The sequence below is a fragment of the Molossus molossus genome, unplaced genomic scaffold (assembly GCF_014108415.1).
Source record: "Molossus molossus isolate mMolMol1 unplaced genomic scaffold, mMolMol1.p scaffold_m16_p_3, whole genome shotgun sequence".
Lineage (NCBI taxonomy): Eukaryota > Metazoa > Chordata > Mammalia > Chiroptera > Molossidae > Molossus > Molossus molossus.
In genome coordinates, this window is record NW_023425366.1 from 107,976,934 (window position 1) to 107,991,027 (window position 14,094).

Below are 14,094 nucleotides of genomic sequence, written 5' to 3' on the forward strand. Positions count from 1 at the left end.
ACCGATTGGCCTCCTCCTGCACCACCCTGACCAGGGCCGGGGACGAACCACAACCAAGTACATGCCCTTGACCAGAATCGAACTCGAGACTCATTGGTCCACAGGCTGATGCTCTAACTGCTGAGCCAAACCAGCCAGGGCCACACATATATTCTTTTAACCTCTAACTGTTATTTAGCATCTCACAAAAAGCAACAAATCGTGTTAAAAATAGAATTACGAACAGTATAAACAGATATGAGCAGTAGCCAGCTTTTTTTTTTTATCCTCACCTGAGGACATTTTTACATTTTTTATTCAGATAGAGTAGGAGGGAGAAAGAGGAAGAGAGAGAGAGAAACATTGATGTGAAAGGGACAAATATAGTGGCTGCCTCCCGCATGACCCAACCAGGGCTGGGGACAAACTGCAACCGAGGTATGGGCCCTTAGCGGGAACCGAACCCGGGTCTCTCTGGACCACAGGCTGACGCTCTAACCACTGAGCCAAACTGGCCAGGGCAGTAGCGAGCTTTATTTCTAGACTTTTGCGGCCACAACTGTGGCTGGGTGTTTAGAGCTGTGAATGGCACGTGCGAGTCAAGGGGCTGAGACATTCCCATCGCCATGCGGGGAGCTGGAGCCTGCTGTCTGCTTTTCAAAAGTGCTTTTCCAGCTTTTCCCCTCAGATGTTCCTATGGCAAGCTCCCAAGGTCAAAAGGACAGACTCAGGCGACAAATATTTATTTTGTACCAACTGGTGCCAGGCAGGTGCTAAGCCCCAGGGTGCCCTGGTGGTGAAGTGGAATTTTAGATGGTGATGGGTACTATGGAGACAGTGAAATGCACAGAGAAAAGATTTGGATAATTTGTAATTAGTTTGTGTGTGTGTGTGTGTGTATGAATAACTGGAAAACAATAAAACAAGGTAATTATTAATTCCAGGGAAACCCAAAAGTCAGGCAGGACAGAGCAGTAATCACAGTGAATGAAGGGGTCCAACTGTATAGACTGTTTCCGTCATCTTCATAATGCAACCCCTGAGCGTTGTTCTAACTGGAAATACTCTGTGTGACCCAATCGCCTCTATGGGGAAGAGGAGAGGGTGGAATGGGAGCTGAGAAATCAACATTGGATGCTTAACAGCGAACCGTCAGAACCAATGATGCAGTGCCACTTAGGTGTGCGGGTTAAAGGCTAAAACCACCTGATGACCTGGTGTTTCCCAGCCTTTCCAGCTTCCGGAGGCCGCCTACGTTCCTCGGCTCATGGCCCCTTCTGCCGTCTTTAAAGCCAGCTGGTAGCATCTTCAAATCTCTCTCTCTGTGGCCCTCCCATCAGCCTCTTATAAGGACCCTTGTAATCACATTGGGTAACGAAGATAATCCAAGATAATCGCCCCATGGCCAGACCCTTAATGTAATCACAGCTGCGGAGTCCCTTTTGCCATGTAAGGTAACATATTCATATGTTGCTGGGATTAGGATGTGGGCATCTTTGGGGGGGGCCTTATTTAGTCAAGCTGAGAGCCCTCTGAGCACCTATGAGCCAGGGCATGCGTGAGCCATGTGTCATCTGCCAAGGTACCCGAGTAGAAAAATGACTTTGCTCATCTGCACCTGAGGAGAAATAGCGCTGCTCAACCAATGTCTGAGTGAATGAATTTAGTGTGGTGGCAGAAGGGAGTAGAGCAGAATGTGCCTTACGGACAGCTTTCTAGCTGTGTGACTCTGTACTAGTTGCTTAACCTCTCTGAGCTGAGTTTATGGAGAAGCTGTGAGGATGAAGATGAAGTTACCCTTCTCTCACCCCCAACACCCACATTGACACCAGGTACTGCTTCCTCTAAAACAACATGGTTCAATGGGACTCTCTGTGATGGTGGCTGAGCACTTGAAATTGACAAATGTGACCAAGGAACTTACTTAATTTTAGTTCATTTAAAGAGCCCCCTATGGCCCTGGCCAGTTTGGCTCAGCGGTTAGAGCGTCGGCCTGCGGTCCGGAGAGACCCGGGTTCGGTTCCTGCTAAGGGCACGTACTTCGGTTGCAGTTTGTCCCCGGCCCTGGTTGGTCGTGGGGGTGGCAGCCACTCGATGTGTCCCTTCACGTCGATGGTTCTCACTCTCTCTCCCTTCCTCTCTCTCCCTCCCACTCTATCTGTACAAAAAATGGAAAAATATCCTCCGGTGAGGGTAAAAAAATAAATAAATAAATAGCCCCCTATGGCTGGCTAGTGGCTCCTGCATTGGACAGTGTGGTTCTGAACTATGTCTCAGCTCTGTCCACTCCTCAGATTCCTCTGCCTCTCCCTAATTCATTTAACTCCCCTGAGCCTCAGTTTCCCAGTTTGTAAAATGGGTTCAGTAGGTGCTCCACTGGGCGGTTGTTGTAGGGATGGGAGGGGTTAATTCAGAGACAGAAGAACGCCACTGCCTGTGGTCAGCACCCAGTAAGGCTCAGCTGCTGTGACGGGGATCACTGTTCACTCACTTCCTGTAGTCCGTTCTCCCTGCAGCTTTGTGTCCCCACCCACTGGTTCTCACGCCCCACCCCCTACTGCAATGGGTTTCTGTTCTTCTTAGAATGCATTGAAACTTTTTACTTTGGCCTAGAAGGTTGCCTGTGATCCAGCCCAGCCTTTCTTCCCTCGTCACTTACTACTCCTGACGATCCCCCTCCCTCCTGACTGTCCAGCTTATGGGGTCCCTTCTGTTCCCACGTGGGCCCAGCATTTCTCTACCGTGGGCTTTGTCTTTGCTGGTACCTCTGCCAGGTGCTCCCTTTCCTGGGGCCTTCCCACAGGACCCTCTGCCTCTTTCCGAGTTCGGCTCCTCCTCTGGCTGTGCTATCCCCAGCAGCCCCTCACCTCAGGCTTCCCAGCCCTTCGCTCCATCCCGTCACCCTGATAAAGCGATAGTACCCACCTCAAATGATCTTGACATTTATTCATTTCCTTGCCTGTTGTCTGTCTCCCTCCTGCTGGATGGGGACACTCCTCGGCCCCCAGCGTGCTGCCCTGAGCAGAGCCAATGCTCAGTAACAAGTGGGCGTTGGCCACTGGAAAAAGGAAATCCCCAAACCATATCACTTTTATTTGAAAGTGCACCCCTGAACCACCAACAACTTAGCTGTCCTTATTACATTTTATTTTGGCCACTGCTAAAATCAGCCAAAGTGACTTGAGGATCTACACGTTGATAGCAGGGTATAAGCTTTAGAAATCATCAGTGGTCAGGATAAGCCAGGTCGGGACTAACAATTTGCACAGGTGATGATATAGTTGAGAAACTGAAAATTGAGGGGGCCCCGGGTTGAGAGAGAGCTGTGTGTTCAAGGGGTAACTGAGATCAGAGAAAAGTGTGTGGGGTCTCCTAGGTGTTGGGGACGAGTTTGAACTTTAATCTAACATGGACAGGAAAGAGCTGGAAGACTTCAACCGTCTACATTCAGGCCCGGTCTGTATTTTTGTAAATAAAGTTTTATTGGAACTTTATTAACATGTGCATTTGTTTATACATTTCCTTTCATGCTACAAAGGCAGAGCTGAGTCGTTGGAACAGAGTGTCTGACACACAAAGCCTAAAATATTTACTGTCTGGCCCTTTCCAGAAAGGGTTTGCTGGCACCTGGTTTAAATAATGGGAAAATAGGACACCATTTATATTTTAATGATAGTGTGCATTGAATGTTGAAGGCAATGACATAAACAGAATATGTAAGCATTAGGGGAAAATGGTTATAAAAGTAATAACATTTCTTAATAACAAACAGCTAACATTTTTGTATACCTGTCTTTGTTCTTTAATCCTCAAAATAATCATAAGTATTTTTATTATGCCCTTTTATATTTTGTTAATCCTTACACAAGGATATTTTTCCATTGATTTTTAGGTGGAGTGTAAGGAGGCGGGAAGGAGGGAGAGTGAGAGAGAGAGAGAGAAGCATAGATGTGAGAGAAACATTGATTGGTTGCCTCCCTCACTACCCTGACGGGGGTTGGGGCTTGAACCTGCAATCCAAGTATTTGCCCTTGACTGGGAATTGAACCCAGGACTCTAAGGTCCATGGCCAATGCTCTAACCACTGAACCAAACCAGCCAGGGCTATTATACCATTTTATAGATGAGTTTCCTTATTATACAGTGGGGTTGGGACTAGTTAAATGACTTGCCCTAGGTCACACCAGTAACTGGCAGAACAGAGATTTGAACTCAGGCAGTCAGGTCCAGGAGCTCACTGTGCTATTTTGCCTATTGATGCCACAGGGGAAGGAGGTATTGCTTATGCCCGGGGGGATCTGGAGGCTGTATCCAGAATGGAGGCTGTGCTTAGCTGGGCTTTGCACGGTGTGTAGGAGTTGGATGGCACACATCCAGAGGACCTTGCCGTCTGCAGGGGTGGGAATCACAAGAGGACCAGGGACTGACCAGCTCTGAGATTCAGAGCCACGTTGGCTTTACTACCAAAGACAGACCGCAAGCTGAAACGGACTTGGAAATGGTGTTCAACCCTGGGAGCCAGGAGCGGCTACCTGATTCGTAAAGTTATGCAATGTAAGAATGCAGTGCCCCTTGTTAAAACATGATTAAGAATTTCTAGATGGTTAATAAGAGCATGAAATCCAGCACCAGGCTCTTCTCAGGGCAATCCCTGTGGGACTGCGCAGGTCGCACACCCATGAAGCCTGCCCTGCATGGTGCTCAGGAGTTAGCAACCACTGGCAGCTCCCTCCAGCCACTGGGCCTGGACTGGTTCAAAGCACTTGGTAGCGGGCTAATGACAAGGCCATAAGGCCGTATATGGTCATGAATCCAGGTCTTTCTCCTAAGAAACAGGACAGAGGTTTAGGGTGCTCAGGCCAGGAAGGTATTTTCACCCCCAGAGCACAGGGGTCAGAGAGGCAAAGATTAATGTTTCTGAAGCAGCCCTGAACACATCAATCTTCAGATACCCCTGAGCCTGGAGCTTGGGGTGTTTTCTTTGGCAGAACCTCCCAGGACAATTTATTTTTATCAATAAAACTTGGAAACTGTTGAGCCGAGCAGCCCACACGAGGAGATGCAGATTCCCAGAGTCTGCGTCCTACTTCCCTCCCCTGCACAGTGGAAGACCAGGCCAGGGTCAGGGTCATGCCAGTGTCTTTGCTGTGAAAGGGAGGAGGTGGGAGAGGCTGAAGGCAGAGGTGGAAAATGAGGGAATTGTGGGGAAGGAAGATGGGCAGTAGTGATCCGGGGACACTGTGTGCACTGTTGTTCTGGATCTGAATGGGCTTAGGACCACCTACCAGGTGGTGTGCCACACCAAATGGTCTCTCCTTCCTCTTGCTCTAATCAGAACCTGGCCCATCCAGTTTAGGGGAACATCTATCAGGTGTTCAGAGATTAGCCCGATTGAAGTAATTCATACTAAGGTGTAAATGACTGAGTGGCTTGGTTTATGGTCCCTGGTTACATTTTCAAAGAGCCTATTAAAACAAGTGAAGACACTCAGAATGTATGAATAACTCTTGATGAAGTCAGGTCAGGGCTTTGCTCTATCTTTCCTGCATTTCATCCCCGTCTCTCACTTCTCAAAATAAAAGGCTCGTAGGCAGAACATGGGCCCTGACATCAAGTAGACTCATGTTCTAATCTCGCTTCTTCTCCCTTTCTTATCTTTGTGCTAGCAGGAGCAGGTGGGACCTAGAACGCTTTATTTCAACCTCTCTGAGTTGGGTGACCACCCAGATGGGTGATGGGGATAGTCACTAACTCCTTCATTAGGTTGTTGGGAGGATTACATGAACAGATTTGTGAGACCAGTGCCTAGCATAGAGTAAACCTTCAGCCAATACCAGTTCCCTTTCCTCTTCGCTTCCTCTGGTCCTAGAAAGCAAGTTCCTAGAGGGTTGCACCTGGGTCATGGCATAACTCAAACGTAGCAGCAGAAAGAGTCCTGACTGCACTGGAACCAGAGCCCCGACTTTCCATTCCGACTGTGCCCTGACCTTGCTGTGTGGCCTAGGGAAAGTTGCTTACCCACTCTGGGCTGGCATTCCTCTTCTGTACTAACATGAACGTGATCTATCCCACCTTCGGGATTGGGGGGTGGAGGTAAAGGAGGGAATGCATGTGGGACTACTAACACAGGGCCTCTGTCCCCCCCCTTCAAAGTCCATTCTCGCCTTAAATTTTTTTTTTTTAAAGTGTTTTTTCGTTTGGACTTAGTGCCTCTGAGACCAGGTGGAACATGTGGCCGATGGGAAGGGCAAGGGCAGTGGGAATGCTGGCGGGAGGCGCTTCTTGGCTCCTGGCCATGGACCCTTAGTTGCTGGGCTGTGGGGCCCGCGAGGTTGGCTCCAGCCATTAAAGGCACATGTTCCTTCCTTTCCTTATTTTTTTTTTAACCATGAGCAAAGTTATTAATGGGCCCTCAGCAGAGCAAATTAATTTTTTATTTCCTATTTAGGAAGAAGAGCAAGGCCTGAGCTCACACTGGCGGCCCTGGTTCAGCGGAGAACCTTGCGCCGACCTCGGGGTGGACACATTCTTTTCCGGACTTAAAAAAAGAAAAGGGTCTTTTGCATTTTAGAATATTCAGTGAGCTCAGCAACGGAGATAATCTAGGCAAAGAAGGGAAACACAAAAAACAAAAAAGAAAAGGAGAGGAGAGGACAAGAAGGAAGAAAGCTGGGCTGAGGCCCTGTCCTACCCTTTCAATAGCAATGGTGGGAGCCAGGCAGGGTCTGGAACTCTCGTATGAAACAGTCCCACCATGATGATCTCTGGTGGCCAACGGCCAAGGGAGGCAGCTGGCTCAAGAAGGCCATCTTGGTAAAAACAAACAAAATAGGTACATTCATATTTCAGCAGTACTCTTTTGATAAGACAGTGCCCTGCTGATCCAAACGTATCAGTCATTTACACCTGAGCATGAATTACTTCAACCAGGTTTATCCTTTCATGCTTAACCAGCCACCTGACAGAGTGAGGTTCTTCAGAGGCGACAGGGCCTTACGTCTGCCCAGTGGTTCATGGGATAACCGGTCCTTTTTTTCTGGAAGGGGAGCTTCTAAAGCTTTGACCTTGTCCTGATACTCGGAGAGATACCTACGTCCGTTCTGGAAATGTGCCTCTTGCCTAATTTTTCCATCTCTAGCAAAACTACCGATATCTTCAAAGTAGATAATTTCCAGCAAAACTATTCTGTATGAACCCTAATGGAAATTATGGACTCAGGCGATAACGATGTGTCAATATAGATTCATCGATTGTGGCAAAGGCACCTGGCTGGTGGGGATGTTGATAATCAGAGGCTGTGCATGTGGGGGACACAGAGGGGTAGGGGAACTCAGAGCAATTTTACTCAATTTTGCTTTGAACCTAAAACCACTCTAAAAAAATACAGTCTGGTTTTGTTTTTTTTCGTTTTGTTTTTTATTCCAAATAAACCTAAGTTTGGGCCTTAGTAGGAAAACTCAGATTTTCTCACTCCCTCTCTCTATCCGAATTCTCCTTGCATCCTCGTAGTAGGAGTAGATTGAGATATCAGTCCCGGGTGTGAGGCCTAGCCCGCTCTCTAGCAGCGGTGTGACTTTGGGCAAGTCACTTCCCACTGATAGCCTCAGTTTCTTCATTTGGCAAATGGCACAGAGATGCAGAAAGGTACCCACGGAACACCCGTGTGGGGTTGTCACCAGTGGGTCACTGTCCCTGTGTGTTTCAGAGGCGAGTCTGGAGCTGGGAAAACAGAGAACACCAAGAAGGTCATCCAGTACTTGGCCGTGGTGGCCTCCTCCCACAAGGGCAAGAAGGACACAAGCATCACGGTGAGTGGCAGCTCCTGGCTGGTGACGTGCCTTAGCGGATGGGTCTCCGGGCTTGTCGCCTGGCCAAGTTACAGACAAGCACTGTGAAGAAGGCCAGAGGGCGTTGTGAGCACTCGGGTCCGTGGTTAACTGTCCCCTGCCCTGGCAGCTCACCAGAGGGGTCATTTTCCCCTGGGGGAGGGCATTTGGGTCTGGGCAAGTCCTTGCTTCAGCCAGGATCATCATTCAAGGGGTCTTGTTTTGCGAAAAGGGAGGAACCCTCTCCCTACCACGGTGAGGAGTCTTGCTTTTCATCGGGGCTTCTCCACAGTGGCGCCATCGTCACTTTGCACCAGATCATTGCTCTGCGGCGGGGCCCCCCGTAGGCACTGTAGGATGTTAGCAGCATCCCTGGCTCTACCCACTAGATGCTGGTAGTGACTCCTCTGCCCCCAGTTATGACAACCAAACATGTTTGCAGACATGCCGGGTGTCCTCTAGGGGGCACCTGGATTGGGAACCACTGCTGTATATGAATCTGTGAACTCCCAAAGCAGCGGTCCTCAACCTTCCTAATGCCGCGACCCTTTAATATAGCTCCTCATGTTGTGGTGACCCCCAACCATAACACTGTTTTCGTTGCTACTTCATAACTGTAATTTTGCTACTGTTATGTCTTAGGCGACCCCTGTGAAAGGGCCATTCGACCCCCAAAGGGGTCACGACCCACAGGTTGAGGACCGCTGCCCTAGAGTGTGGCACCCCTGTCATTCCTCCACCTGTCCCTGACGGGGGTCCCCGGGATGGGAATATTGGTGTCACTCAGCATGTGGGCTTTGGTCCGTGCGGGCCTCTGCCGGGTGCCAGGCGCTGCCAGAATGTGTTCCAGCGATGAGTCCTGGTCACTGAGCCCCCGCCACATGCAAAAGAGGCATCAAATCCTTGTACCAAGAGCCCCATGATGACATGGTGTGGTTCTGGTCTTGGAGGAAAAGGAAAAGCGGGTTTCTAGAGTGATTCCTCCTGGGGTCCTCCGTCTCTCCCTCCTCCTCCGTCTCAGCCCCGCGTCATCTGGCGCAGAGGAGGGGACTTCAGTGGGGCTGCTGAAGTCCTTCCGCGCCTCCGTCTGGAGGTTTGGGGCTGCAGAGATGGCAGAATGGAGGCTGGAAGAGAGGTTGGGTGTCGCTGGTTCCTGCCATTCCCGGTCTTGCTTCCAGCACTCAGAGGCCCCTGGAGCAGCCATGGAGACCAGCTTGTCTGGGGGCCCTCCGAGACCTGGGGTGGACACCAGCAACCTCAGGAACCGTCCTCCCTCAAACAAATGCAGAAAAGCCAAGGCCTGGCCTTCCTGACCTGTCCCTGCATGCTGTGTAGGACAGAGCCCCGAAGCGTGCGTGCCGGTCAACCGCTGCCCCCCACGGCCTTGCCTTTCCCCAGAACAGTCAAAATGAGAAATTAACACGCCCTGGCCGGTTTGGCTCAGCGGTTAGAGCGTCGGCCTGCGGTCCCGAGAGACCCGGGTTCGGTTCCCGCTAAGGGCACGTACTTCGGTTGCAGTTTGTCCCTGGCCCTGGTCGGTCGTGCGGGTGGCAGCCACTCGATGTGTTCCTTTCACGTCGATGTTTCTCTCTCTCTCTCTCTCTTCCTCACTCTACCTGAACAAAAAATGGAAAAATGTCCTCGGGTGAGGATATAAAAAAAAAAAGAAAAAAAATAGTAACACTTCATAATAACGACTGATGTGTATCGAGCGCCTGCTATGTGCCAGGCACTGTTTTCGCCGCACGTGTTGACACAGCTCAGATGGTATCTCATCTGATATGGTCTTAAGGTCCCACTGCGGCCCCTGCAGTTACAACCACCTCGAAACGCCTGGGCCTCTGAGAAATTAGAAATGGGAATGAGCAAAACAGGAAGAAGCAGACTCAGAGAGAAGTGGCTGCCGTCCTAGCGATCTTGGGGAATGCCGGCGGCCTGGGAGTGGGGGCTGACATTGTGTTCTCCAGCCCCCGATGTACCTGTCATGGAAATAACACTGACATTTGTTTTATACTGTATTGTTCAACCACAGCAAGGCCCATCTCTTGCCTACGTGAGTAACTGAGAGTGTTTTCCTGGTGTGGACGAGAGGCACGGAGTGTATTTAGATCTGCATGGTCCTGTGGCACCCCCTGAGCCCCGTAGCTGATGGTAGAATGGGCTAGGTCCCCAAGTTTCTCAGCCCCAACCAACAAGCACCCCGAAGTCCTGTCCTGCGGGTGTCTGATGCCAGCGCGGGGTGTGGGGCGCGGTCGCCACCCGCAGGACTCCCGTTGGAATCCCCAGGGTGGCCCTCCAGCCTGTAATGGATTTCCCTGGTTCAGAACGAACCCCCCACCCTCCCCACCAACGTGCCCACCATCAATACCCCTGCCTGGAACGTCCTAGAGGCGTCCACCCCATCTGGCTGACCGCTTTAGGATTGTCTGGCCCTAAAGCTTCCCTGGCTTGACTGACAGTCAGTTAATGGCACTGCTGTGGCATCCTCCTCCCTCCTCCCTGCCATCGTCCCTGTTTCTCCCCGAGCCCTGTCCCCTGGCACCGGTGTGTCTTCATGCATGTGTGTGCAGTGTGTTTCTCTCTTTGCATGCTGGTTGCCTGACCTAAGGCTCCCGAGACGGGGGCTTGGGGTCTGCGATGCACTAGCTTTGGAGGCACGGTAAGGCCCCAGCTATGCAACACACAGCCGGGTCTTGCTCGGACCTCTGCTTATGTAAACTCGTGTCTAATGCAGAGCTTTGGGGACTGGCATATGGGTTTCAGCCTGGAAGAGCCCCTCAGAGGATCACACTCAACCCATCTTAGTTAGACCCTCGCCAACAGTGTCACAGATGAATCAGGAGAGTCAGGACTCTAGGGGATCTGCTCCTGTGTGCCCTCAGCCAAGACATTAACTTCTATAGGCCATAGTCTCATCCATAAAATGAGGGCCTTGGACCAGATTTCCATGTTTAAAGCTCTCCTGAGAAGGCACTTTCGGTCCACCAGCTGGATGACTTTTTTGGTGGGATATTAGGACCCCAAGTTTGTGTTGACAAAGTGATCCCTGTAGACTTCTTCCCACTGGCCAGGGGAAGCCCAGCACTCTCGTCATACATCTCCATGAGCCCCGATTCCAGGGGATTGATTCCACCTGTGTCTGGTTTTCACAGAGGTGACACTGTGGTTTCATCTTCTCTGGGAGGTGCAGCGGAGGAAGGCACGTGAATAAACACGTAGATAAAGAGTAGCTTCCTGCTTTGTCCCTTTCGGGACAGCTACACGGTGCCCTCCTGGTATACAGAGGAGCCGGCAGAAAGCTGTGTACTCTTCCCCCTTGAGAACCTTCCCCGGCTGCTTTTTAGCCCCGCCCTCCTGCACCCCCCCCCCCAAAAAAAGACAGGGACATCAGACAGAACAAGGAGAAAACTCAGGATCCACTACTTCCCAGCAAGACCTGGATGAAGAGCTTGGACAGGGAGGCCTCTGGGCCGGTCTGCAGTGGCCGCGATTCGGGGCTAGGCAACGAGCAGCTAGCTCCTCGCTTCCCGGCATGACTTAGCTCGTTGGCCCTTTCCTGCCACGATTAATCACGTGACTGCCTTGTGCACAGCAGCCCCTCGGAGGGCCCGGTGGGCTGCGTGCAGTCTCAGATGCATTTAACCTGGTGAATGGAGCTCAGGCAACCTGCTTTGAAGCTTTGTTCCGCAGTCGGTTAAAAGTGTTCCTGGTGGGTTTTGCACATGCTTCCTTGTCTTCCACAAGAGCCTTCAGAAAACTAGTCCCGCAAAGGGAAAAATTGCAGCTTAAAAAAAAAAATTTTTTTTTTTTTGCACTAAAATCATCAGGAGTGGTTTAGCTCGTGAAACATCAACCGCGACAGGACTGCCACGCACAGCAGAGCGGTGGTGCACCGCCCCATCCACGGAGCGCCACGCGCTGTGCAGCGGGAGCTCTGCGTGCCAGTGATGTTGCAGAAATGAGCAGGCCCGATCTAGGAAAGGGTGGCCTTCCTGGGGGACAGAGGTCCTAGCTATCGGAGAGCGTAGCCAGTTGCTTCTCTTCTGAAACCCTTGAGTGAATCTGGACATTAGCGTGGGCATTTCAGAGGGGGTAGGAGACAGGATGGAGAGAATCTGCGGGTTAAGGGCTGAGTTTGGGGACAACCTCCCTCGAGGGCGGAACTATCCGTGCCTGGGTCTCTCTGTCTCCAATAACTAGATGCGAATTAATTTCAGGGCGAGCTGGAAAAGCAGCTTCTACAAGCAAACCCGATTCTGGAGGCTTTTGGCAACGCCAAAACGGTGAAGAACGACAATTCCTCACGATTCGTAAGTAGCAAAGCTGTGTGGGTTTTTGGGAAAAGGCCCAGGTCCTATGGCTCTGTCACCTCTCGCCTGAGAAAGCAGAGTGTGTGTTTGCTGGGAGGACCCCGCATGTCTCTGGGTGGGCAGCGGGGAGGGAGCCTTGCAGCCAGTAGAAGTGGCAAAACAGGCCTTCTCCTTACGTCTCTGCCTCTCAGGAGCGCTGCTACGTTGGGCAGCTCTCTCGACCTCAGTTTTCCCACCTTTCAAATGGGGATAGCTAAAGTGGACAGAGGGTCATTTCAAGGGCCAAGTGAAAGTAACTTGTGAAAGTGTTTTATAAGTTTCTGTGCCTCTATAAGGCCCTAGATCCCTGCTCAGAGAGGTGGTTCCTTCGGACAAGTTGCCCTGCGAGACTCTGAGTCTGGGGTTCCCCCCACTGCCCCAATGCTCCCTGCCATCTCTCTGCCCACTTGCCTGAAGGATGGGTAAGGAGCTGGGCCGTGACCTGTGCCTTCCTGTTGGCAGGGCAAATTCATCCGCATCAACTTCGACGTTACTGGTTACATCGTGGGAGCCAACATTGAGACGTGTATCCTTTGCTGAGCCTGGGCTACATGGGACCCCCAGCCAGCCAGCCTCCTGTCCAGAGCCTGATGGGGCCCAGAAAGGCCAAGAGCTGCCCCTTTGCCCCCAGGCTCTTGGGTCCCTTTCAGAACAAATCTTCCTGGGTGGTCTTTCTCCCTTAATAGCAGGCATTGTGGTGTGGTGGTCCCTGAGTTTGAACCCCAAACAGCCTGCATTTGATTCTGGGTTGACCTTTTTCTAGCTGAGTGACCTTGGGCCAGTTACCCAACCTCTCTGTGCTTCATCAGTGAAATGGGGATGATAATAGTGTACATATCTCATAGAGGTGTTGGAAGAATAAAATAAATTAATTCATGTCAAGCTCTCAGAACCATGCCAGGGATAGAGTAAGGTCTGGTTGACTCTTAGTTATTGTGTGAACTTTCCAGGGAACCTCTCCCAGGTCCTGGAGATTTTCTCCAGCAGCTAATTCAACAGGGACTGGGGAGGAAGTTTGGGTTCCTGCAAGGGGAACACCCATGATACCTCCCGAATTCTTAACTCCTCCCAAACCAGATCTACTAGAAAAGTCACGGGCGATTCGCCAAGCCAGGGATGAGAGGACGTTCCACATCTTTTACTACATGATTGCTGGAGCCAAGGAGAAGATGAAGAGTAAGTGACCAGCAAGGGCGCATGTGATGATCCCTCCCATCCTCACTGGGGGTCAGTTGATCAGCTATTCAAGCCGAGTCTGAGATCCTGACAGAGAAAGAACTAGATCTGTGGGTGGTAGACGCATCGTTCGTCATCCCGTGAGTGTGGCTTTTGTTTGTCACTCTCATTTACTGAGCACCTACTCTGTGACCTAGCAGACATGGAGTCCAATTCGCTGTTAGATGATGAATCAAGTCCGGTTAGACTTGAAGACCTCACGTTCAATTAGACACAATCTGTGCCTTCCAGGAAGGGAGGAAGACAATGGCTATATTTGCCAGTTTATAAAACTTGCAAGTATATGAAATACAATGTTTCAATGAACTTGGAGAGGCAGTGGAACTAAGCACTTTTCATGTTTTGAAAGCAACATTTAAATGGTTTTTATAGGGCAGGGTTCGACAAACTTTCCGAAAAGGACTAAATAGCAAGTCTTTTAGGCATTTTGTAGATCACGTGGTTTCTGCCACAACTACTCAGTTCTGCCATTGTACATGACGCAAAAGCCGCCACAGGCAACACATAAATCAGTGGGCATCACTGTATTACAATAACACTTTATTTACAAAAATAGGAGGTGTGCTGATCTCTGTTGTAGGGAAAATATTGTTTTACATAAAAACAATATACTGTCTGCCACATTCTGTTAGGAAATGATACATCCTAGACATGGAATAATCTACTAGTTTTTATTTTATTTTATTCTCACCCGAGGATATTTT

General features: G+C 50.4%; 1 protein-coding gene across 2 annotated transcripts in view; it reads left to right on the forward strand.

Annotated features, from left to right (window-relative positions):
* Nucleotides 1–14,094, forward strand: part of MYH11 (myosin heavy chain 11) — a 122,133-nt gene that overhangs the window by 60,739 nt on the left and 47,300 nt on the right. For both annotated transcript variants that reach the window (XM_036278637.1, XM_036278636.1), the window contains exons 5-8: nt 7,685–7,787; nt 12,023–12,115; nt 12,617–12,680; nt 13,232–13,330. In XM_036278637.1, the coding sequence (XP_036134530.1) occupies nt 7,685–7,787; nt 12,023–12,115; nt 12,617–12,680; nt 13,232–13,330 (359 nt within the window). The remainder of the gene's footprint in view (nt 1–7,684; nt 7,788–12,022; nt 12,116–12,616; nt 12,681–13,231; nt 13,331–14,094) is intronic.